The 27,142-nt window shown below is 42.8% G+C and overlaps 1 protein-coding gene across 1 annotated transcript in view; it reads left to right on the plus strand.

The window, feature by feature from the left end:
• The first annotated feature begins 1,493 nt into the window (after positions 1-1,493).
• LOC135514116 (bone morphogenetic protein 1-like) overlaps positions 1,494-27,142 on the plus strand; it is a 50,883-nt gene continuing 25,234 nt past the window's right edge. Inside the window, exons 1-7 of the mRNA XM_064937338.1 lie at positions 1,494-1,816; positions 13,250-13,363; positions 14,381-14,524; positions 14,836-14,953; positions 16,628-16,806; positions 17,037-17,142; positions 26,334-26,458. Of these exons, the coding sequence (XP_064793410.1) occupies positions 1,672-1,816; positions 13,250-13,363; positions 14,381-14,524; positions 14,836-14,953; positions 16,628-16,806; positions 17,037-17,142; positions 26,334-26,458 (931 nt within the window). The 5' untranslated portion in view covers positions 1,494-1,671. The remainder of the gene's footprint in view (positions 1,817-13,249; positions 13,364-14,380; positions 14,525-14,835; positions 14,954-16,627; positions 16,807-17,036; positions 17,143-26,333; positions 26,459-27,142) is intronic.

Genomic DNA, 27,142 nt, shown 5'->3' on the forward strand with positions numbered 1-27,142 from the left:
TCCACACTGAAGAGGCTCTGAAATGTACATCAACCAGGGATAAAGAGAAAGTTAACACTGTGAAATGTTTCATACTTAATTGAATTTAAGTGTCTGTTGACATGTTGGAAAAGATTAAAGATCTACAATTGGTTTAATTTGTCAATATTACATTTTTATTAATTGATATACTGGCCACCGTTACTGTGGTTACATGTTCAGTATATATATTGACCAGCAAACCCACTGCAGCCTACCTCACTAGCTCCCTCTCCATCTCTGCTTTGGACAATTAATAGCATGACTCTCGTACTTTGCCCTTTTCCTTTATGGTTGATATTAATGACGAAAGGAGATATTATCTGTCTCTCTCCTATTGTGTACCACTGTTAAATACTGTGTAAAAATGAAAAACAGGGAAAATAAGTACTTAGAACTACCAATTATTGTCGATAAATATTTTTAAAAAAAGGGTAAACACAACACTGGACTGAACCCCCTAATGGTCAAACTAATAATAATGTAACATAATATAGAAGATACATGACGAGGTTATGCAATATGGGTGTATATCCACTGCATGCTTCTTAGGTGTGTAATTGACACGCCCAAGGAGCTATTGCAAATTTGAAACTATGTACAATGTACTTTACACTGCGTGATTTTACAGTACACAAACAAGAGTGTGCAATATAGAAGGGTAATCAGCGGACATTAGGTCACATGACCAAGGAGCAATTGAAATTCAAAATGTTGAAAAATTAATGTAAAACCATGTGAGATGAAAATAGACCAAGGTGTGCAATGTGTAGGCCTACTGAGTGGACATTCTGAACCTTGTTTGAAGTCACTAGGTCACATGACCAATGAGCTATTGAAATTCAAAATGTTGATAAATTCATGTAAAACCATATGAGATAAAAATTGACAAACTTAAGGGTGTGCAATGTATAGGCCCACTGAGTGGATATTTTGAACCTTGTTTGAAGTCACTAGGTCACATGACCAAGGAGCTATTGAAATTCTACATTTTGAAAAATTATTTTTAAATCTTGTGAGATGAAAATGGACAAACTTACAGATGTGCAAATGTGTAGGCCCACTGAGTGGACATTCTGAAACTTGTTTGAAGTCACTAGGTCACATGACCAAGGAGCTTTTGAAATTTTACATTTGGAAAAATTCATGTAAAATCATGTGAGATGAAAATGGACAAACTAAAGGGTGTGCAATGTGTGTCTATGCCATCTGGTACAACCAATTTTGAAAGTGTTAGGAGTAATAGTTAAAGAGCTATTGAAAAGTGAAAATTTTGATTTGTCACTATGTTGACAGTCCCTAACTGCTGTTGGTGGACGTAAGGGAACTACAGGCGAATATCCGTCGAATATCCAATCTGAAACTGTCTTTACCTCGGTCCTCTCCAGATATACCAACACGATGATGTGCCACGATCACCGAAGTTTGCTGGCAAATGCACTAGCCCGGAGCACGATTAGGGAGCGAATCACTGCCCCAGAATCAAGACATTGTGGAGAGGCTGAGCTCTGATTTTAAACCCGCCCTCCGGAGAGATCTCATTTCCCCCAAAACCTCCCATTTTCTCTCTCTCTCTCTCTTTCTGTCCCTCTCGTTCCTCTTGTTCTTTACCTCTTATTTCTCGTCTTTTGCTGTACCCCTCACTCACGAATCATGGATTTCACAACGAGATGTTTGTTTCTTCTATCCTGCCTTTGCATGATATCGGCGATCGATTTAGAAGCAATAGAAACAAGCTACTATGTGGAGCCCACTGCCACCTCAGATGTGATCGACTATAAGGATCCCTGTAAAGCTGGTAAGCTTTTGGAATGCTTTTTTTATCTAACATTTATGTGGACCTAAAACATGCCACGAAATGCTTTTATGTGTTTGGAAGTGAGGGAAATTCATTTTGGAGATGACAGCGGGGAATCGAGTTTTAAAATAGATTTTTTTAAAGGATTCTTTATTTTTTTTTTTACATATTGTCATAGTTTTGCTGATTTACACATGATTTGAGAATAGTAACATACTGTTGGCATAACTCATGGTGGAAATATAGCACTCGTGGAAATAAACCGAGGACATCAATGTAATTTCTCAGGGTACATTTTTCAAAGCATGGAAAAAAAAGTTTGGAATTTTTACTGGAAGAACATAATGGAAAATGCTATTTGTTTTAAAGTTTCGCCATATCTTTATCTATAGTTAAGAGTATATTTAATGTATAATCTGTCTGTGTAGTTGTCAAAAATATGGCATTTTTAGAATAGCCTATTTAATCAAATGTATCGCCAAACTTGGAAGATTCATTTTGATAGCACTACATCTTCGCCCATTGAACTGTCGGTTGAAATTATTCAAATCCTTGCCGATGTTACATTTACTTAAGCTATGCAGGCCTTGGTCGTGAAGAAAAACACTGCATTCTACTATGTTATTATGAGGCTCTTGTGTTCCCCAACTGGTTTTGTCATTGCGCAAAATGACGTGCATTTACTTCACCGGCTGTTCAAGCGACCACTGAAAACAAGCGGCTGGAGATTGGGGTGTTGTATGCTACATATGGGGTGTATTCATTACGCCTTTTCTGTTGGAAAACATTTCACCGTTTACTCCACGCGAGAAACGTTTTGCAACGAATCCGAGAATTTCTATTGGACAAATTCAGGTAGGTCCCTCGCGTTTTCGTTCCGTTTGGATCTGTTTGGCTCATAGTGAAATACACCCCTGATCTATTTCATCCTCATGTATGAATGATCTCCACTTCTGAACCATCTAAAAACCATTAGACCCATATTGTATGTGTTCGTCTAATTATATGTTGGCTGTTATCTGCAAGTTTCCTTGGACATTGCTCTCATCATCATGGGTCTTCTTCTCCCATAGCCAAGGTTGAAGGGGTCTTTATTCATAATCCAGACAATAAGTGCAGCCTAATTAAACTAAATCAATACATTTGGATTCTGTTGAAGTATCGGATTGCACCATCCCCTGTCTAGCTGATGTCTCCAAATATAAAGTCAACATTCATAACAGAATAGGCCTATATTTTGTATAGAAGAAGATATCTCAGTTGTCACTGCAATAAACACTGCTGTGAATTCAATCTCCTAGTGTCTTTGGGGAATTCTGAGAGAATTTTTCCTCATCTGGGGAATACATTTGTTACAGATAGAGACATGGCTCCTCTTAGAAATTACCCCTCTGGAAGTTCTCCCTGGTACTTAAATGTTTTGGTGCTTGTATATGTCTCATTCTCGCTTGACAGCATCATGCAGGGGATGTGGGCTATTCCATGGTAAACAGAGTGATGGCACAAACAGCACAAACCGTCATTATTTTACCAAACTTTGAATCTGCCCTGTTCTTCAGGCAAATGTGTTTTTTGTAAAATGTTCAGCGGAAATTGTTAAAAGTAGTCCTCGTGCATAGAGTTGTATGGTTTGTTTAACTTTTCAATCAGTGGTTTTTGTTTTACATACATTTGAAAGAGACTCAGCATCATTCTGTTACAGTGGAATTGACCATGTGTAAAGTCGCACTCTTATTCAGGTCCTTGTCAATTCAGTCCTCCGTCACCTCCTCTTCCTCTCTCATCAGTCCAGTGGCCTGGATTATTTGTCCTGTTTTTGTAATGAGAAGAAGCTGGGTTGAGCATCACATAGAAGACCATATACCAGCCACTCTAAATTGCTGCAGAGGCAGATTATAATTCAAGTGGCATGTTGTAGTACAGAATGCATCACACACACACTGCTCATATTTCATGTGGCTTGTTTATACTCCTCTTTTACATAGTAGGGAGTGATATGTTTTTTTTGGGGTGGGGTTCAAGAGGTTGCTTCCTCTCCTCTACTCTCAACTCCCTACATCGATCTGTTTAGAGGAGCAAGCCTTATGTAAATCATCAGTATCTGTCATCTCAGTGGTCAGGACAAGTTGTTATATGTGACTTGTAAATAGTAGGATAACTGACGCATGACTCGGGTTGCAAAATTCTGGCGACTTTCAATAAATTCCCTGGTTTTCCCAAAATCCCAGTTGGAGGTAACCCGGAATCAGGAGGGAATAAGCAGGAAATCCAGAATCTTCCAACCAGGATTTTTGGAAAGCCAGGGAATTTATTGAAAGCCCTACACATGACTCCAGGTAAGGATGCCCCCAAAAGCAGGGTCAATCGATCAGTACAAGTGCTCCAAAGTGGTATTCCTAAATGTCAAAAATGATGTCTTCAAATAAGGATTATATGTTTTGGCTGAAATTGAGGATGCAACATGAACAAAGATGTAATTTGCAGTGTTTGCTATGGATCAAGGTCCATGGTGTCCATTTGTAGCTTGCTGCTTATCCCGTTGGCCTAACATAATGTCTTTCATTTGTCTAGAGAGCAAATGACCAAAACAAGCCAGCTCTGTTGTATATTTAGGCAGGGACTCTAAGTCACGAGCTGTAGCAATCAAATGTCAAGAAATTATTACTTATTTTAGTAATGATGATGTACCATTCCCATCATCATTAATGAACAGTGTTATTATGTTCAGTGTTACCCCTGGGCATTGTTTAGGACAGGTGGTGGAGAGACAGTTGCAAGAATAACTCCCACCCACGTCAAGCCTCTGAGCCCCTCTCCCCTCCTCAATCCCAGCTCTCCCAGCTCTTTCCACCTGCTCCTTCAGCATGCTCTACATTTGTTAAATAATCCAAGGGATGGCTGATGTTGACCCGGATCCAACTTTTGTACTCTTTTTCCCAAAGATATGCTGCACCTATGATTCAGCCCTATTTCATCTCACTCAAATGTCTTCACTCAGTGACTCGCTCACTGACTCACTCACTCTCTCACTCACTAGTTTACTTGTTCATAATGCTTGAGCGCAAAAGGTGACAACCACTGTCAGCAATCAAAATTGCTGTTGTGTTCCTTCACTCACTTGGCCTCGTGCCTGTATAGATTTCTACTCTTATTTCCCCTTAAGGACACCATTGCATTGAATCCATTTGATAGCTGTCTGCTGCTCAAGGTTAGCTTTAGATCAATACAATGGACAGAGTGTGCTTTCCAGCTGACAAGATTAAACGATAAATTAAACAAATCATTTAACTTTAGGTTCACTTGAGCAAAATATAACTGCTAACAGTCATTAAAAATGTATATGGGGAAAAGCCATTTAAAGCTGATAGTTAAATGATGGAAAATGCCTTAGTTCACAGAGCTCCAACCTTGGTAGCATCCCTGAAACTAATTTAAGACTGTAAGAACCCATTGAGATTAGATCCACTCACTTTCTATATGAAAAATGGATGAGAGCAAGTCACGCTCAATGTCTTCTCTATTTAAATAATGATAGATCTTCAAGAGAGCAGAAACTGAGTTGACATTTGATTATGGATTATAATGGGGTCGATGACTTAATCTACCAAGGAGCGTCTTGCAAGGGTTGAGTCTCCTGAATTTTAAATCGTATCCTAATTTGTATTCTGACATCAGTCTGCGGGCTTGCCCTGTGTTTGAGCTCCTCTACTCTAAGCATTACCAAGAGACATCTGCTGTGTAGCCTATAGGGAGGGAGAGGAGGAGACCAGTCTCAAGCAACCCCCTGCCCTCACTTATGCAAGTGGTTTTCCGTCTCGCCCAGCCCCTCTCCTCTCCCCTCTGACTAACTCTGGCAGTTCCCACAGACTGTAGGTCATTCACACCATGCCAGGGTAGAGCTGCTAGAAGGTGGAGGGCAGGCTGGGCAGACTAGCCACACCAGCGTAAGGTGAGTGCAGCCCATTCAGAGGGGCTTGGCAGCTTATCCCGGGGCTGTTTACTGGCCCTGAGAATTGCACGTGTGCAAATAACCCAAGCCTTTAATCATTCCCGCCTTAACTTGTGCATTTGGCTATGAGCTAGTCTCTGACTTGATGATAATAAACACAGGATTATGGGGTGATGAGGGATGGTTCGAAGGCAGGCAGCCGTCTGATGCCTTTTATCATCTGACAAGTTTAGTTTGATAATTCCCTGATTTTATTTCAGGTGTCCTCAGTTGTTGAGAGTATGACCCAGAGGGAGCTTGTTGCTTGAGGCCCTGTTCTCTTGCCAGACATGGAGAGCTCACATGTCTGGGTTCAAATCCTGGATCTTTATATAACTCACAATGCAAAATGTGATCCTAGCGTGTATAGTCATTCAAGAAACAGATAGTCAAGTGTGAATGGTTATTCTCAAACAGATGTAGTTACTAGTGCGATTGACAGCAAGAACCAGATGTTTGTCATTGGAGGCGCCTCTTTGAGGGGTGATTCTATTAGTCAGCAAAAAAGCAGTAGGAATGTCAGTATTTTTGTAGATATGTTTTACTCATAGTATGGCTTGATAATGGTTGTTAAATGGTTTGTTGGTTTACTTCTAAACTTTACATCTCTATTTCATTATTTAGTTCATATTGCCCCTAGAAAGCCCATTATCAATACAAGGCAAATAGTTATCTGAAGGGTAAGCAGCCATGTATGGAAGATGAAATGTATACAAAGCAGCCCACCCCACACACAATGTAGTTTACATTAACAGGTTTGCTCCTGTAGTTTTCAGGTGATTAGGGTGTCATAATGTGTGTGCATTTGTGGGGAGTGGGACAATTTGTTTGTTGTCAGCGCTAAGAAATAACAAATGGCGTGGGAGTGCTCATTTAAATGACTCAAAGCACGCCCAATTAAGCAACAATAATGATGCTAAACAAGCAAAATGGGGACTTTGACAAATGGGAATGAATTGTATTCAGTTTGACTATTCATTTTATCTTCAGTATTGTTCATCGGGATATATTATTGTTTTCCCAACCTGTAGTTTCTTAGAAGTTTCTCTTTTGATTTTGAACACGATTTTTTTTATTCATGGAATATTTTAAGAGGGTTTGAAGTCTATTTGTGACTCCAATGCATCTTTAAGCATATCTCAGCTTGACTAATGAATTCAAGTCATATCTTAAGCAACTCTTCTCTAATCTCAGATCTGTACCTTATGTAGCTAGCTATGTAGCTAGCGCTCTTGACAAGCAATGCATTGCCAAGATGTGCATTGCCACGATAACAGATGTAATGTGTTGCAATGGTTACATGATCATGGCACTCTATCATTATGATTATTTAACAATGTTATGGACATACAGTTTTGAAGTTATCGGAGAACACTGTCAGTCAACATTAAGCTTACATTTTAGACATGGATAAATATTGGGAAATTAGATCTGGCTAATGGGCCTGATGGAGTGTGAAATGCGTAAATTGAGACTGGCGTTTAAACGTGTGGCTCTCCAGCTGAAGCTGTCTTCATGGTGTCAATAATAGGACTCAGTGGGGTGGCAGTAACTCTGGCCTGATCTCTGCTGTGGTGCCTGATGAGACTTCTAGGCTTTTATTGGAGTGTTATCCCCCCTTGAATCTGGGGCTTTAGCTTGAGGCTTCTCCGGAACCTCTCTCCTAATTACACCTTAGTTATCTTTGAAATGAGTATACAAGTTGAGTTTGTACTCCTGCCTTGGGCTGAAATTGCAGTGTGAGGAAATGTCAAGATAAGCATTTGTTTAAGATTAACAGCTGGAGTTGTTTTTACAGGAAAGGGTCATAATATTTACAATACTCCCACCCAATAATTCCACCAACCAGCTCTTACTGGAGTTATAAGCTTTTCATAGATTGTAAGATGCTGTTGCCTCACTATTCATGATGCTTGGATGCTTTCTTTGTTTTTTTCTCTCAGACATTTTAAAGATACTCGTTGTGCCTCCTGTTGCTGTATCTCCCTGTTGTCTCACTTTAGCCAGTATGTGTGGCGTCAGATAGGGTTTGCAGGCACAGAATGAAACCTGAAAAGTGATACCTACACTGACATCAGATGGTAATCATCTAAACTCAATACAGTATTGGCTTCCATTGGAATTCAAATGCAAAGTTTGTTAAAGAACACATTCACCGTGAAAGGCGTCGCCATGTCATTGTAATGCATTTCAAGCACACGTCAGCTGTTTTTTTTCCTCCTCCACCTCATCTCAGGGTCTTCGATTGGGAAAATGCCATTTTTCTTCAGGGGAACTGAGTCCTACAGATGTCTTAGCCTCACGTTGCCTGCACTGTGGCCCTACTGATCCAACTTTCCTTTGTGTGACAGTGGTGTTAATTTTTAGATGATGTAGCAGATGTGGTGCCCTGGAAGTCACACAGGGACAATTGCCGGTAAAGAGTGTCAGTCAGTCATGGTGTGTGTCTGACACTAAGGAGGCCATGTCCTGGGAATTCCCTGAATCAAGTGGTGTTTAATTTGATAGAGATCTTGTGCGTAATCTTACAGCACACAGATTGATGGGGGTGGTCTGAGATTAAAGGGATTATAATGGTTAAGATTATCTAAAGAGACATTCCTTCCAGCTATGGGGGAGGGGGCAGCCTGGTTCCATAGACTAGACATAACATAGTAAACTTAAATCCGAGACACTGAAATTAGTGCAACATGTTAAATTTAGTATGGTTACATAAGTATGGTTACATGGTTACATAAGACAGAAGGTTACTTAATGGTGCACTATGCAGACATCGCTCTGCCATTTCCTGTTTGCTAAGATTCTAATACTTTGCCTAATTTCAGTTTGTGACAAAACAGAGAATCATTGTACGATCTTAACCACTGTGAAAAATATTTTCAATTACCATAAATATTGTATTTTCAGCTTTTTGATGCTGGTGTTAAAAATCGAAAGTAAAAGAAGCAAAAATGAAACTTAAGAACGGGAATCATAGAATTGGCACACAGAACAGATCTACTACTTCTTAGACTTGCTTTCAATGAGAGTGACAGATCTATAACTCATACTTCTTTGTGAGTTACATATTGCAGCTTTAAATCAAAAAAGAAAGGAGGGTGGTTGGTTGGGGTGGATGGGTCAACATACAACGTGAACGTCTAGCAACCCAAACGTTGTGTGTTCGAATATCATCACGGACAACTTTTGCATTTTAGCAAGTTAGCAACTTTGCAATTACATACTCCTTGGAATGTTAGCTAACCCTTCCTCTAACCCTAACCCTAACTGTTAGCCACAACAAATTGGAATTCGTAACATATCATACATATTGCAAATTCGTAACATGTCATGTGAATTGTAATGCGTAACATATCATACAAAATGGATAATCGACATCCACAAATTAATACATACCATACAAATTGTAACATGTATATCATACTAAATGGAGGGAGACGGATTAGCATTTACTATGTTAAGTCTACCCCTGAGTCCGGGTTGCAGCGGAGGGTCTAAGTGTAGCACACACACAAAGTGCAATCAATCAAATGTTTCATCAAAGGCCGTTTTTATCTTCACATTAAGTCCACATGAAAACCATATTTTTCCCAGCCACCGAGCGTGTCGCGCTGATGAAAAATGCCTGTTGTGAGTTTTCCTATCATAGATGTTTATGTTAGGACACTTAAAACCATATAATCTATCAACTGGAGTGAAACTATTTATCAGAGCGGAAATTATGAAATTGTTCATCTTTTAAATTCCTGTTGATATTAATACCACGCCCGCAGCTGTTGTCATTTAGTTAATGAATGTTGCTGGAAAGAGAGAGAGTGGCAGCAGTGCTATGCTCAATAATGATCTGCTCCCATCTGCCACTCTCTCTCTCTCGTGCTCTCTCTCTGGGTTTGAATCTACACTACTAGTCTTTCTCTGTTTAGTCTGTTTTGACAGGGGTGCACATACAGTGGGGTTTCTCAGTTTAAAAAACAACTGGCCAGTGCAATGGCTGCCATCCTGTCCTCTGCCCGGTGCCCCATATTGAAGATTCCAGAGATTCAGTCTGTCTGTGGATAATTCAAGTCAAGAGACAATGGGATTAATTCTCAATCCCTGCGAGATTTTCCTTAACCTGCAGCTTCTCCACGACAACTGGGAAGCTTGGGGAAATTAGGCCTAATGACGCAGGGGCTGTGCATTTGCTCATTTCAATCTTTGCTGTTGTCAGGGAACAATTATAGGCTGGATTAAGAGCTTGTCCCCAGAATGTTTTGTGGATGAGTGTCCACCATGGATGAAGAATACATTAGCCCTCTGTGTAGGGGTGGGGGTAGGGGGACAATCCTGCACCTTGTTGTGTGGTTAGTTCTAGCATTAGGCCAGTAAATCACTGCTAATAACTAACTGAGTGCAGTATTACTATAGCATTAAGAATTAGGTAAAGCAGGGTAACTCTTCAAATTGCAGCTGCATTTTCATCTTCCACTGTGTTAAAGGGAAGAGTACTTTGCAAATGATTTTGGACATACCTATCTTAGTGCTCACTGTCCTCTCTGTGACATCAGCCCCACATTTATGTTGGTTTTGTCCAAGTGCTTGTCTGTTCTCTCATCCTTTAATGCTGTCAGTCAGTTTTAGGAATCAAAATTAAGAAGTAAGACAGTTTGTATCCATTGCATACTGTATGGACAGCTGGTAGCTAGCAATGATCAGATATACTCTTGGCACAGAGTTTCTGTATTAGTGCTGATTAGGAATAGTCTGTTTAGTGTTTCGGGGTTTTGGTCACACAGCAATTTAGCGTTTTTCTGAGTGCAAATTCAAGGATCCCTTTGACTTCTGGTATTTCAAACCTGCCCGCAGAGCTCTGAGCGTGCCCTATCTTGCAGGCAGAGATCTACATATTTTCTTATTGCTGTCATTAGCCTGTAATCCTGCCTAGCCCCACCGCTCTACAACATGCCTTCTCTGACCCTCTCTGTTGCTTGTGGGAGACTGGCTGCATCTCAGCCAGCTACATACTGTTTCAATAATTCTCCTCTGGTAGATAAGGGACACAAGCCAAAACCCTTTTTTTCTCTATTGTTTTCTTTCTCTTCCTTTCTCTTTGAGATAATCACACACCACTATCTGACTGTTATCAAGGGCCGGGCCAATGATAGCTCAGTTATAAAAGAGCTTTGTCTTAGATGCTTTTGTAGTGTTCTAAAAACAACTATACACCCTGAACATATGCTTTCATTTTGATGAAAAGGCCTAGGCCACAGTTTGTCAGTTCCTAGTTGTCCATCTTTCTCTTGCACTTGATTTTCAACTATTCTGGGTAATTCTTGGGGCAACCTACTTTCATGCTCAAATTGTGAACACACAGTAGTCGGTACCATATTCACTCCAGCCACAGCAGATAGATCAAGTCAGACCTAATGGAGTTATCTCTTGCTACTCTGCCTCCTATCCCCAAGGAGTAGAACCCTCACACACAGTGAAAACATGTTTGCGAAGGATAAACTTTCTCCTTCCTCCTCACATTCTCCTCCCCACAGGGTTATGAGGTGGGCAGTGAGGCTTTGTGCCCTCCTCACATTCTCCTCACCACAGGGTTATGAGGTGGGCAGTGAGGCTTTGTGCCCTCCTCACATTCTCCTCGCCACAGGGTTATGAGGTGGGCAGTGAGGCTTTGTGCCCTCCTCACATTCTCCTCACCACAGGGTTATGAGGTGGGCAGTGAGGCTTTGTGCCCTCCTCACATGCCCTCCCCACAGGGTTATGAGGTGGGCTCTTTGTGCCCTCCTCACATTCTCCTCCCCACAGGGTTATGAGGTGGGCAGTGAGGCTTTGTGCCCTCCTCACATTCTCCTCACCACAGGGTTATGAGGTGGGCAGTGAGGCTTTGTGCCCTCCTCACATTCTCCTCGCCACAGGGTTATGAGGTGGGCAGTGAGGCTTTGTGCCCTCCTCACATTCTCCTCACCACAGGGTTATGAGGTGGGCAGTGAGGCTTTGTGCCCTCCTCACATTCTCCTCACCACAGGGTTATGAGGTGGGCAGTGAGGCTTTGTGCCCTCCTCACATTCTCCTCACCACAGGGTTATGAGGTGGGCAGTGAGGCTTTGTGCCCTCCTCACATTCTCCTCACCACAGGGTTATGAGGTGGGCAGTGAGGCTTTGTGCCCTCCTCACATTCTCCTCACCACAGGGTTATGAGGTGGGCAGTGAGGCTTTGTGCCCTCCTCACATTCTCCTCCCCACAGGGTTATGAGGTGGGCAGTGAGGCTTTGTGCCCTCCTCACATTCTCCTCCCCACAGGGTTATGAGGTGGGCTGAGGCCCCTCCTCACATTCTCCTCCCCACAGGGTTATGAGGTGGGCAGTGAGGCTTTGTGCCCTCCTCACATTCTCCTCCCCACAGGGTTATGAGGTGGGCAGTGAGGCTTTGTGCCCTCCTCACATTCTCCTCACCACAGGGTTATGAGGTGGGCAGTGAGGCTTTGTGCCCTCCTCACATTCTCCTCACCACAGGGTTATGAGGTGGGCAGTGAGGCTTTGTGCCCTCCTCCTCCCCTCTTCCTCCTGCTCTCATCTTCCTGTTCAGACATGGATTACCCTGCCACCCCTTCTCTCTTCCGCCTTCCTTCCCTCCCTTCCTCCACCCCTTCACTCCACTCCTTCACAAAGAACAGGCTGTAAATCCAGCAAACGTGCTGGTGTTGAAAGCTTGTAAAACAGAGTGGCGTGTCTCTGTGGAGAGGACTCCTACCCTAACTGCTACAGAAATAGGGCATTTTAGAAAGGAATCCCATAAAGCATATTCCTCAAAGGGTGACTGTTTGGTTATTTGTCCTTCTCCTTGGCCTCCATTTTAAAAACCTATTACTTGTTCAAGGTGCCCCATATACCGTATCGAGGCAGCAACTCGCAGTATTAGGTCTGCTTGAGGACTAATTAACGGTACAAGAATATCAGGACATGACATTTTCCTTCAGTTCTCTTAGCGGCAACTGGATTGACCCAGCACATCTGGGGTATGCTGCTCTAAAAGCTTTTGAATGTAGCTCTTATTAATTGATTTCATATGTCCTCCATTGAATGTCATACAGATATGTTCCCTCCCCTGATAATATGATTTATTTAGCTTGGAGCTTATATAGCTCTGAGATTCAGACCACACTCTTCTCCTGTTATTCAAACATTCACATAACTGCTGTTTCACAACTCTGTGTTCTGTTTGAGAGCGAGGGAGAGAGGGCTAAAGAAAGGGGAGGGATTGTGTGTGGTTGCGCGCATGTGTATCAATGTCTAGCTTTTTCACCCTTGGTTTGAATGGCTGTCTATGTGATCCACGCGGTTTGTCTGACTGCAGAGCAGGAAAACCTTGAGGCTAATGGACGGTGCAAAACGATGTCCAATATTGTGAAAACACCTTAAATATGTCTGACATACTTTCTCTCTCGGTGTCTGTTTCAGCTGCCTTTTGGGGAGACATTGCTCTGGATGAGGAGGACATGCGCATGTTTAAGGTGGACCGTGTTATAAACATGGTCCAGCGGACCGTCCAGACCTTCAATCAGACAACCACAGGTGAGCAAGAGCTGTGAGGCTGACCCAGTCAACGTCATTGAGACTATAGACTTCGGCCTAGTGCCATAGGCTTAAAGCTTGCATTTTCTTATAAATGTGCCTGCCATCAGTTCTAAAAGTCTGACTCCATTTGTGCATGTGCTATTATATAGTGCTGACTAAAATGTGTCTCATAGGAAAACTCCACCAGTATTTGTTTCATTAGTCCATTGTTGATATAGTCTCAATGTTTTGCTTGTCAGAAATCAAGTTGTCAAGATATGTACCAGAACTTTCAAAATACGGCCCGTATGATGCATTTTGTATCACATGATGCTGCGTTTTGCATTATTCTGTATTTAGAAAGTTACATATTTTGACAACTTGATTGCTGACATGAAAAACATTTAGGTACTAAATCAACAATGGACTAATGAAACAAATACCAAATGATAGTTTTGGGTGGAATTTTCATTTAATGACACAATACAAACAATTCCAAGAAAAAAACTTTAATACAATGAAATAGTTCCCACATTTTCCCACCTCAAGGCCAATTATAAAAGGAGGTTTTGCAACTCTCTCCCAGTGCATCTGCCAGGAAGATGTGTACTATGCACGAACCACTCAGCACCACGTGATGGCTCGGCTCCAACACTTGGTTGGCCATGACACCTGTTATAAACTAACAGCATGTTTATCACCAGCACTCTCAAAGTGTTTTTGAAGGCGCTATAGAAAATGCTCAACAGGAGTTATAAAGCACGCTTCATTGTCATTGTTATCTCTTTACCATTTAGGAACAGCTGAAAAGTGGTAGTCTCAAAAGTTTAAGTTTCTCATGGTTTGTATTTGATGGTCTGTGAACTGTCAATTCACATAACAGGTCACTTTCTGACTCAATAATATCTGTTACGGCCCATTCTAGATTCCCCAAAAAGGTGGTTGGTTTTTTACCATGTTCTCACCGGAGTTGAACTTTTTGTCTATGATGATATTGTACAAACTTCATCTTTGGCTGGGTTTTGTGAATGACAGGGTCTTCTGCAAATGAGACCAGTCGAAACATAGTGGTGCCAAACCGGCAAGGATCACACCGCAGGAAAAGGGCGGCAACCTCCAGGCCTGAGAGGGTGTGGCCAGAAGGTGTCATTCCCTATGTCATCAGTGGGAACTTCAGTGGTAAGTCCCACATCATCACTGATGTTTCCTTGCCCTATGGTTCTCATATGAGCCCTATAATATAGTTCCCTACTAAAAAGTGGCAGCTGGTGTCTGTTCAGCATACTTGCATTCACAGTACCTACATTAAAATGAATATCTTGGCAGCTATTCTACATAAAACATTTTATTAACTTGACTTGGGATGAATTTGGCAGTGGATCTAGAACTACGAGTAAGATCTCAGCATTGGTACAGTGTTTTATCCTCCTTTTTACATGCGTCTTATGTTCGTCAGCCTCACTGATCTCCCTTCTTCCCTTCACATTCAGGCAGCCAGCGGGCGATATTCCGCCAGGCCATGCGTCACTGGGAGAAGCACACCTGTGTGACCTTTATGGAGAGGACAACAGAGGAGAGCTACATTGTGTTCACCTACCGGCCATGTGGGTGAGTCCACGGAGGTCTAGGCTCGCATCCCTCAGGAAGGAAGTCTAACTGGTCAGCCTGCTCACACATGACACTCCTTTATCCACACAGCCATAATGATTAAGTACTTTTCCTTACCTCTCCTCCATCGGCCTTTAGTGCTTGCTCATCCCCTCTGTCCGCAGTCTGTCTGCATGAATTGTGGTAATTGCAGCCCCCTGCAAGTACTGGGAAAGATGGCCATTCAGGCCCGAGGAATGCTTGCTGTGCCTCAGTCCTGATTCATCTTTCACTGAGCACATGTTTTTTTTTTAATGGCATCCAAGGGAGACCTCCTCAGCTTTATCATAAGCTTTATCATAACACGCCAGCTTTTATTCTGCGTGATATAGTTGGCCCTTTTCCCAGCTATGCATGTTTTTAAGTTCAAATGAGTTTACACAAAAACTGTAGCAGCGTTGATGGTTACATTCTGACTCGGTGCACACACAGTACATCAGTTAGCAAGAAGAGCATATTAAAGTGCGGATATGGAACATAAACTGCCCTTTTTCCACCCAGCTGTTGTTAGCCATTTATTTCCTGGTAACTGGCCTCCAGAGTAACAGGGATGACATTATCCACGCAGGCGGCTGTGGTTAGCAGTGGGAATGCCTGAGCTCTGGGCTGGCCTGCTGCATATTCAGCAGGCTCCATCTGTCCTGTGCAAAGTTCAAGACTCATCTCAGGAGAGCCTGGCTGGGTTCATAGTAATTAGAGAGAGGCTGGTTGGCCCACAGGGGCGCGGTGTGTGCCCATGGACCGGGCTCCCACACTGAGCCTTTCATGTCAGGGAGGGAGAGAAAGAGCCCTGCAGTCTGCAGCCAGCCTTTACGGTCACACACTGTAACCCTCCATCTACAGTGAAGCACGCATCAATGAATGTCACCACTGTATTCGACCCGGGCACTACCGGGAGACACATGAGGCGGTGCGCAATTGGATTGGTCCAGCATCGTCCGGGTAGAGGAGGGTTTGGCCGGCTGGGATGTCTTTGTCCCATCGCACTCTAGCGAATCCTTGTGACCGGCCGGGCGCATGCACGCTGACTTCGGTTGCCGGCTGAATGGTGTTTCCTCCGACACGTTGGTGTGGCTGGCTTCCGTGTTAAGCGAGCAGTGTGTCAAGAAGCAGTGTGGCTTGGTTGGGTCGTGTTTCGGAGGATGCATGGCTCTCAAGCTTCGACTCTCCAGAGTCCACATGGGAGTTGCATCGATGGGACAAGACTGTAACTACCAATTCGATATCACAAAATTGGGGAGAAAAAGTGGTAAAAAGTACAAAAAATTTGAGATGCCAGTTGAACCACAAACTGTTGCTGTCAGACCCTGCGTCTCTCTACAAACAGGGATTCCTTCCCTTCCCTTGGCTTATTCGTTATTTGTTCACTGCCTCTGGTTTACACTTGCATGTTTGTGGAAGTAAAGCTCTATATCCGGTGTAACACGAAGTTCACAAAGTTCTTGTTACATGATTGATCTGTAGACATAAATGTAGCACTTAGATAGTACCATGGTAAGCAAGATGGCCCCTCTTGCGCTAACACTGTCATCTTTGTGTCTTTTATGAAGCCAGTTACCACAGTCTTGGGCACTAGCTTGCTACCCTGCCTGTTGACCTGTCCCTGATCTGTGTTCTGTGTGTTGGAACCTGCAGGTGCTGTTCCTATGTGGGCCGCAGGGGTGGCGGTCCACAGGCCATCTCCATTGGAAAGAACTGTGACAAGTTTGGAATAGTGGTTCATGAGCTTGGCCATGTGATTGGTTTCTGGCACGAGCACACCCGGCCCGACAGAGACGAACATGTCAGCATCATCAGGGACAACATCCAGCCAGGTAAGACAACTGTGTATGGAACAGCCCACTCATCTAACAGGGAGAGATGTCATATGAGATCAGCTTATTTTATGGCTCGATGATGAGACCATCATCGTCATCATGATTCTGTGATGAACATAGTTTTCCCTTTCTAGGTGATAGCCACTCACGTTTGCCATTCAGTTTGCTGGTACAGTATTTGATGTAGGGGTAGGTTTCAGCTTCTGTTTTCTTGCTTCTATTCACAGGACAGGAGTATAACTTCTTGAAGATGGAGCCAGGGGAGGTGGACTCTATGGGAGAAGTGTATGACTTTGACAGCATCATGCACTATGCCAGGAATACATTCTCAAGGTAGGAACTGGGCTAAGTTCCACTTCATACACAGCAGAACAGACATAGAAACCAGTTGCAATCTAGGTCAGAGAGCAGATTCCCAGACTATGTAACTTTTGCTCTCTTAATGATCCTCTCCATATCTGTTCTATGTTACTGCTGGAAGTTTGATCTCTTCATAGTTGGGGCTGTGGCGGTCAGGACATTTTGTAAGCTGGTTATTGTCATGCAAATGCATGCCTTTGGAACATCCACATTTTTTAAAGTCTAAATAAATCCATTTATTATACACCATCATTATTTATTTTAAGCAGGTCTAAAGAAACTATTTCAGAAGAACCGAATATTAGTCTGCCTATTGTATGTTATCTGGCTATGCTCCATGCCAAATGCTGTAGGCTTGTTCATTTAGCAGACAAGATATGCTTATATGTGTGCCATTTTTTTATTTTATATTATACGATTTTAGAAAGGATATTTCTACCATTCTGGAGCGTGTGCGCATATGAAGTGGCTATGTTGAGCTTAAAAGTTAGAATTTGAAATAGGTCCTATATGCTAGATTTAGAGTTGCACTAAAAGTATGCGGACACCCCTTCAATTAATGGATTTGGCTATTACATCTGTTGCTGACAGGTGTATAAAATCGAGCACACAGCCATGCAATCTTGGTAAACAAACATTGGCAGTAGAATGGCCTGTACTGAAGAGCTCAGTGACTTTCAACGTAGTACCGTCATAGGATGCCACCTTTCCAACAAGTCAGTTCGTCAAAGTTCTGCCTTGCTCGAGCTGCCCCGGTCAACCGTAAGTACTGTTATTGTGAAGTGGAAACGTCTAGGAGCAACAATGGCTCAGCCGCAAGGTGGTAGGCCACACAATATCACAGAACAGGAATGCCGAGTGCTGAAGCGCGTAGCTGTCCTCGGTTGGAACACTCACTACCGAGTTCCAATCTGCCTCTGGAGGCAATGACATCACAAGAACTGTCCGTTTCCATGGCCGAGCAGCCACACTCAAACCTAAGTTCACCATGCGCAATGCCAAGCAGTCCAACGGATGAATCTGGGTTTGGCGAGTGCCAGTAGAACACTACCTGTCCAAATGCCTAGTGCCAACTGTAAAGTTTGGTGGATGAGGAATAATGGTCTGGGGCTGTTTTTCGTGGTTCGGACTAGGCCCGTTAGTTCCATTGAAGGGAAATCTTAACGCTGCAGCATACAGTGACATTCTAGATGATTCTGTGCTTCCAACTTTGTTGCAACAGTTTGGGGAAGGCCCTTTCAGCATGACAATGCCCCCGTGCACAAAGCGAGGTCCATACAGAATGTCACGGTTCCTTCCGTAACTGTCATTAAGCACACCTGGTCCCTATTTGCATTGATAAGTAGTTGTATAAGTGTGCCCTTTGTTCACCATTGTCCTGTCGATTTATTGTTACACACATGACCTACGGTCATTGTATCTGTGTTTTGGCTTTCCTGCCACTTGTATTGCGCAGATGATTACGGGTCTCGCCCCGTGTGGCATCACAAGTTGGGCAATAAGGCTTGGCTCACACTTGGCGTTCCAATTCATCCCAAAGGGGTTCGATGGGGTTGAGGTCAGGGCTTTACAGGCCAGTGAGGTTCTTCCATACGGATCTCGACAAACCATTTCTGTGTCACATTGGTATAAAGGGATCGGGAGACAGGCACAGGGATGTGTAATAGAGGTTTTTATTGAGGTATTGAACAGTACCATGTGAGATCATTTGTGTACCTCTGAAGGTACAGGTAACTGCCACAATAAAGGAAACACGAACATAAAGTGTCTTAATAGGGTGTTGGGCCACCATGAGCCTGAACAGCTTCAATGCACCTTGTCATAGATTCTACAAGTGTCTGGAACTTTATTGGAGGGATGTGACAACATTCTTCCATGAGAAATTCCATAATTTGGTGTTTTGTTTATGATGGTGGAAAACGCTGTCTCAGGTGCCACTCCAGAATCTCCCGTAAGTGTTCAATTGGGTTAAACCTGGTGACTGAGATGGCCATGGCGTATGGTTGACATGTTTTCATACTCATCAAACCGTTCAGTGGCCACTCCTTCCCTGTGGATGGGGGTATTGTCATCCTTTGCGGGCATAGCCATGGTAGACAAAACATTTGGCCCAAATAATGGCTTGCCCAGCATTTCTATACATGACCCGAAGCATGATGTGATGTTATTTGCATAATTAACTCAGGAAGCACACCTGTGTGGAAGTACCTGCTTTCAAAATACTTTGTAGCCCTCATTTACTGAAGTGTTTCCATTATTTTGATAGTTACCTGTACCCCAAGAAAGAATACTGTACCCTAACCATACCCTTTTTTTTAAAGTGTACTATTAAATTATTGATCTGCTGAAATTCTTAGCTTGGGAGACAGAATCTGAAGAGTTTTAAGTACAGGGAAGAAGGACAAATTTCAATAAACAACACTTGATGGACTTCATGAATGTGTCAGTGCCTTGGCTTTAAGGAAGAACAGCTGCAAAATATATGACTTCTTGAGTGTCTTGACTTTCTCTCTTTCTTCCACAAGTTTATTTTGCCTTGGATCTTTTAACTCTCAACGGTCACCGCTTACATTTTAGCATGCAGTGAGATTCAGATAGGATTTTATTGCTGGTCCTTGTAATGGGATTTCAGAGGATAAAATAGTGTAATCTGGAGTAACATGTTGAAAGAGCGGATTTACAGAGCTTTCCATTTCAATCATGGTACTGTTTCTGATTTACTACGTTTTCCTAGACAGCGCCAACTTTTCAATATTGTATAGCCTCATGTCCACCTTACCCACTCTGTACTCTGAGTAGAGCCTGCCTACCAACCCCCATGTAATACAATGCCTATCTGTTCTTCATAATGGGGTTGAGCATATATCATATTCATTTCTTCCAGGTAGCTTTTCAGATAGCTAAGTCTCTCAGTGTGGATGCTGTCCAGTGGCAGCTATGTATTAGAGGGGGGGGGGGGCATTTATGGATAAGGTTTGATTATGTCTACCTTTTGATGAGCTAGCTTTTACCCACAGCCACAGCCACAGATTGTTCCAATTATCCCTCCCCTGGTTGGCTCCTGCTGCTGGAGTGTAGCAGCAGCCCAGTAAACCTCCACATCCATCCCCTGTTTCAGGTTTAGGTAGAGCAGCTAGCACCAGTGGTCCTGCTGCATCAGGCTGCGTGTCACTTTCATACATCCTGTGAAGCTCCTTGTAAAAGCTCTCCTCTCATTGGGTGAACTGCCTCATTATGCTACATATGGCCCCTTTGAAGAGGCTTTGATCGTCGTTAGCAACATGATCCCACATACCAGGCAGTTATAGGGTTTTATTCCTGAGGTGTCTGCTGGCTAGCTTCATGGCTCCCAGGTGTTAGTGGGATTTAGGTCAAACACTAATGATCAGATGAACATGTTTAGGTATGTGGAAATGGAGACATATGCACCGTAATTTCCCCGACATTGACCTGACAAGCCAAATCTCAGAGTACAGAATCAAACTGATTCTGTTTCCAGGTGCGTTCTGACTGCAGGCTATAGATTTTTGCAATAAAATAGTTTATTTAATTGATCTATTGTGGCATTTGTAATCAAAGACGATTTGTGCAGTCTTTAATAGAAGAGTAAGGACGTAAGGAGTGTAATAAATCACATCAGAAAGATGCATTCTTTCCCAGATTTTTTTCATGGCCACATAGATGGAATATATTAAGAAAGGTTTTGTCTCATATTATCTTACTTTTTCCTCTCATGATTTTTTTTCTGTAGAATGTATGTAAGGATTAAGAAAAAAATAAGGCAAGAAAACTGCTGTCCACTCCATCCAAACTCTCCAAGTGCTGTTGTAGTACATGCTGCTGCCATTTGACAAAAAAAAGTCTTCTTGGCCTTGAAGTAGGCTTGAAAAGGAGAGCAGTGAACGTGTCATAATCTTAATGATACTCCACCGTGCCAGTTTGTCCGTGGGTGCTAGCTGACCTCTTTCTTCCAGATTCCCTGTCTGACGTATCTGGAAATCTCTCCAGATGCTGTCCTTTCAGCCCCAGACCGAGACGGTGGTGTTATAGTGGCTGTTTGAGGTTTGGACCAGCCCACCCTCTGACTACTGCATGCTAATTTGGGTTGTGTCCACCCATTATCTTTTTTTAGGCTGCAGTTCAGCACTGTTTCCATTGGATCAAAGCATGGCCAAACAAGTCCACTTGGGACTGAGTTGGAGATTGAGGTGTCATTGTAATTATATACTGAACAATAAATATAAACACAACATTTAAAGTGTTGGTCCCATGTTTTCATGAGCTGAAATAAAATATAACGCACAAGAAGATAATTTCTCTTAAATTCTGTGTACACATTTGTACACCCCTGTGAGCATTTCTCCTTTGACAAGATAATCCCTCCACCTGACATGTGGCATGTCATGAAGATGTTTAAACCGCATAATCACTACACAGGTGCACCTTGTGCTGGGGACAATAAAAGTCCACTCTAAAATGTGCAGTTTTGTCACACAACACAATGCCACAGATGTCTCAAGTTTTGAGGGAGTGTGCAAATGACATGTTGACTGCAGGAATGTCCACCAGAGCTGTTGCCAGAGAATTTAATGTTTATTTCTTTACCATAAGGCGCATCCATCATTGTTTTAGAGAATATGGAAGTACGTCCAACTGGCCTCACAACTGCAGACCACATGTAACCACGCCAGCCCAGGACCTCCACATCCGGCTTCTTCACCTGCGGAATTGTCTAAGAGCAGCCACCCAGACAGCTGATGAAACCAAAGAATTTCTGCACATACTGTCAGAAATCATCTCAGGGAAGCTCATCTGTGTGCTTGCTGTCCTCACCAGGGACTTAAACATGACTGCAGTTTGGCGTCGTAACCGACTTCAGTGAGCAAATGCTCACATTCGATGGCCACTGGCACGATGGAGAAGTGTGCTCTTCACGGATGACTCCCGGTTTCAATTGTACCAGGCAGATGACGGCGTCGTGTGGGCGAGCGGTTTGCTAACTCCAATGTTGTGAACAGAGTGCCCCGAGGTGGTGGGGTTATGGTATGAGCAGGCATTGTAATAGGTGCATGTTGGTGTCAGTGAAGTCAGGCGCAGGAAAACAAACTTGGTATAAACGGAGTCGTTTAAGTGCTCATAAAACTCCAAAAACCAAAATATACAGAAAATAATATGAGGGTTAAATACAATAAAACAATCTCCAACAAGGACATGAGGGGAAACAGAGGGTTAAATACACATGTAATTGATGGGATTGGAACCAGGTGTGAAGGAAGACATACAAAACCAATGGAAAATGAAAAATGGATCAGTGATGGCTAGAAGGTCGGCGACGTCGACTGCCGAACACCGCCCAAACAAGGACAGGGACCGACTTCGGCGGAAGTCGTGACAGGCGTAAGTTACGGACAACGAACACAATTGCATTTGCTCAAGTTTCCTCTTGATAATGCACAGCCCCATGTTGCAAGGATCTGTACACAAATCCTAGAAGCTGAAAATGTCCCAGTTCTTCCATGGCCTGCATACTCACCAGACATGTCACCCATTTGAGCATGTTTGGGATGCTCTGGATCGACGTGTACGAGAGCGTGTTCCAGCCAATATCCAGCAACTTTACACAGCCATTGAAGAGTGGAACAACATTCCAAAGGCCACAATCAACAGCCTGATCAACTCTATGCAAAGGAGATGTCACACTGCATCACGTGGTCACACCAGACACTGACTGGTTTTCTGATCCACGCCCTTACCTGTTTAAGGTATCTGTAACCAACAGATGAACATCTATATTCCCAGTCATGTGAAATCCATAGATTAGGGCCTACTGAATTTCTTTCAATTGACACATTTTCTTATATGAACTGTAATTCAGTCAAATCTTTGAAATTGTTGCGCTTTTATATTTTTGTTCAGTGTAGTTTTTATAGTTTGAGATGGATGAAGAAGTGATTGATAGAAAGGATATGGGAGTGTATGTTATTAAAAGTTTGGGGTCACTTAGAAATGTCCTTGTTATTGAATGAAAAGCATATTTTTTTTTCATTTTTAAAATAACATCAAATTGATCAGAAATACAGTGTAGACATTGTTAATGTTGTAAATGACTATTGTAGCTGGAAACGGCATAATTTTTAAAATGGAATATCTACATAGTTGTACAGAGGCCCATTATCAGCAACCATCACTCCTGTGTTCCAAGGTATCTGTGACCAACAGATGCATATCTGTATTCCCAGTCATGTAAAATCCATAGATTAGGGCCTGATGAACTTATTTAAATGGACTGATTTTCTTGTATGAACTGTAACTCAGTAAAATCTTTGAATTTGTTGCATTTTATATTTTTGTTCAGTGTATAATGCATACAAACCCCGCATAAAGGTTTCATATAATCTTTGTCAGGCAGTGGGCAGTCTATAGGAGATTGCGTGACAATGGGGGAGTATCCTGGCACTGAGTTTAACATGCCAGTTACATGAGGTTCCCTCCCACAGCCGTGTGCGTGTGTGATTTGAATTTTAGTACTGTCTGTGCAATTCGACCCAAATTTTCCCAAACAATATGTGAAACTGTTTAGCAGTACAGACAGCGGTACCAGTGATTGTTATTCAAATTTAATGCCCCTTTCCCAATTGCAGGAAGAGATTTGATAGGCCCCAGCTCCCCAATGTGACTGTAACGTGAGTCTGGGCACACGCAAAGCGAGTGAAAGCTGGAGGAGAGGGAGGCCAGACCAGACCAGACCGTAATCATTACTACACAGCTCTCTGATATGAGAACCAGCTGTTGGCTGTCCTTTTGTTCTTATTTTTCTGCCCTCTTTTTCACTGAGCCTGGACCTATCATCCATGCCTCCTATTGCAGCCTCGCTGTCTGGACCTCGTCCCAAATAAACTGCCATGTGCTCGTGGCAACCAAATTTTGGGAAGCCGGGAGGCTGAGATTGGATACAAACACTGCCAGGCCACTGCACAGAATGGGCTGTCTGGCCCTTTATTTTCTAACTGTACAGACAGAATGAAGTAGGTTTATGATTGTTGATGCTCCCTTCTTTGTTGTCATTTCACCACTCTGAGCATTCCTATTTTCCCTGAATATAGCCGTATACCATTATTTTACTGTTTAGAGGTATACTTTTCATTGTGGATTGTATCGAGAGTGTGGTCAGTGTGTTTTTCCGAGATCCTTATTAGGAGACAAGGTGCTCCTGTTAGCTTTTCTCAAGTCACTGAGGTTTGTGATCCGGTTTACACTTCCCCTGCATGCTGATTGGCTGATGTACCTGTCCCAATGTCTCCCTTTGTTTCCCCATTATTAGCCTGTGTGTTTGCACAGCGTTTTTACTGTAAATCACCGTGGGAAACCAGGGCCTTTGCTGAGATTGTTGTTGGGAAGATTTCATGGGCAGCCCTCATGTTTTGAAGTGTCCTCCTGGGGACAAGTAAGGCTGCTCCCCATGCTTTTTGTCTGGGGCATGTTACCCGACCCTGGGCTTTATCCACCCCCCTATGCTGGGGACATTTTTTTAAGGCCTGGTGCATGGAGCAGAGCCAACTCAAATAAAGACCTTCCAGTGTGCCCTTTGTCTACTCTGACACCGGCTGCAGTGGCGTTGTTCACCGGCAGGCAGGCAGACAGGCAGGCAGTGCTTCAACTGTTAGCTCAGGCTGTTCTGTTTGCACATGCCTGGCATTGATGGGCACGTCACCATGGGAACGGCCAGGGAGAAGGCCTTTGCTCGCCATTGCAGAGAGAGAAAAGGAGATGATAAACTAGCAAAGTGTCAAGTGAGAAAGTGGTGTGAAAACGTCTGTTTTTTCGGTATCAACTGTTCCTTTTCAAGGCAAACGCAAGCCACCATGGAGTGAGTTTTGTACTTCTTTGTAATCGTTCTTGTTCCTTTTGACTTTTAATCCTTATGCTAAATGTTGTTGTCCATACAACAAACCAATCCATTTTGAGACTTTCCCATAGAGATGTCAGAGGAGGGCTTTTGCTTGCAGTGTTGGACTTTTTGTTCTGTACAGCCTGTACAGATGGAAGTAGTACAGCACACATGAGGTCAGTGTGAGTTCAGTTCTGACACTCAGACCTGGGGGGGGGGCATTTTGTACATATTTTGTCATATGTTAGTTCGTACATGTATGAATTCAAAGGCTTATACATATCTTTATTTTTATTTGAGTTGTTATTTCCACATCTTCACCTTTTTTAAATGCATCCCTTTCTGATCCAGAGAGAGTGAAACAGGGATTATATGGCCTCCAAGCCCCTTGTCTGCCCCCATACAGTAGATCTCACTCCTTGGCTCAGGCCCTACTGTTAGGCCGCCAGACTCACACAGGCAAAGCTGTGGCCTGATGCTTCCATAAGTTTCAACGTCCTCAGTAGATCCCTGAATAATGCCTACTGTCAGTGTTAATGGCAGCAGTTTAGCTGCTGGTTGATGGATCTTTAGGCTTCACCAGAGTCCTCTGAGTGAACATATTTTCTGAGTGTGTGTGCAGTGGTGGAAAAAGTACCCAATTGTCATTCTTGACTAAATGTAAAGATACCTTTTTAATAGAAAATGACTTACAGTCGCCAGGTGTATGGTGTTTCCTCTGACACATTAGTGTGGCTGGCTTCCGGGTTAAATGGGCATTGGGTCAAGAAGCAGTGTGGCTTGGTTGGGTTGTGTTTCGGAGGACGCATGGCTCTCGACCTTCGCCTATCCCGAGTCCGTACGGTATTTGCAGAAACGAGACAATACTGTAACTACCAATTGGATACCACGAAATTTGGGTGAAAATACATAAAAATACTAATAAAAAAAGCTCAAATAAAGTAAAAGTATAAATAATTTCACATTCCTTATATTAAGCAAACCAGAAAGCACAATTTTCTTGTTTTTTCATTTAAGGATAGCGAGTACTTTTGGGTGTCAGGGAAAATGTATGGAGTAAAAAGTACATTCTTATTTAGGAATGTAGTAATATAGTAAGTCAAATTTGTCATAAAGTAAATTACAGATACCCCAAAAAACTGCTTAAGTAGTACTTCAAAGTATTTTTACTTAAGTACTTTACACCAATGTGTGTGCGCGCCAGTGTGTATGTGTGAGTGCCTTCTTGGTTTTGTTGTTTTTTGATCTAACCGCAGTCTCTTCTCCCGAAATGCAGAGGAATCTTCTTGGACACAATCCTGCCACGCTATGATGTCAATGGAGTGAGACCGCCGATTGGCCAGAGGACAAGGCTAAGCAAAGGGGATATCACACAGGCACGCAAACTCTACAAGTGTTCCAGTAAGAACAGCACAATATTTGTAAACAATATTTTGAATGAGTTCAACATACATGTTGGTGTAGAGTTGATACACACCATATGGTAAATATTAAACAATAGGCCTATGAAGTTGAGACAATATTGCATAATGGACATAATATAGTGCTTGCTGTTGCTTTAGCTTACTGCTGGGAGTGAGATTGTATTTTTTTCGTGTCTCATCACAGAGTGAATACTGAAAACACTTTGTTTTCTGAGGTCTTTTACTGTACATTGGATGGAAAAAGTTGAGCATTTACCATTGATGTGGCGTGGTTCCCTGGCAGTGGAGGCTGCTGAGGGGAGGACGGCTCATAATAATGGCTGGAATGGAGTTAATGGAATGGCATGAAAACATGGTTTTCATGTGTTTGATATCATTCCATTATACTCCATTCCATCCATTATTATGAGCCGTCCTCCCCTCAGCAGCCTCCACTGTTCCCTGGCTATGGTTGCTGTGACTTCCCCGGGCCAGGAGAAGGAGTGTATAAACAGTGCCCTGGGACAGGAAGTTTGTCATCACTCTTTCCCAGATAGACCCAAAAGAACAGCTGGTTTCAAGAGGACAATGACTAGAATGATGGCTAGGAATCAACACTCTGTTCTTAGGATCCAGAGATCATGACATTTACAATGTAAACTGAATACATACAGTTGAAGTC

Source organism: Oncorhynchus masou, chromosome 25, assembly GCF_036934945.1.
Source record: "Oncorhynchus masou masou isolate Uvic2021 chromosome 25, UVic_Omas_1.1, whole genome shotgun sequence".
Taxonomy (NCBI): domain Eukaryota; kingdom Metazoa; phylum Chordata; class Actinopteri; order Salmoniformes; family Salmonidae; genus Oncorhynchus; species Oncorhynchus masou.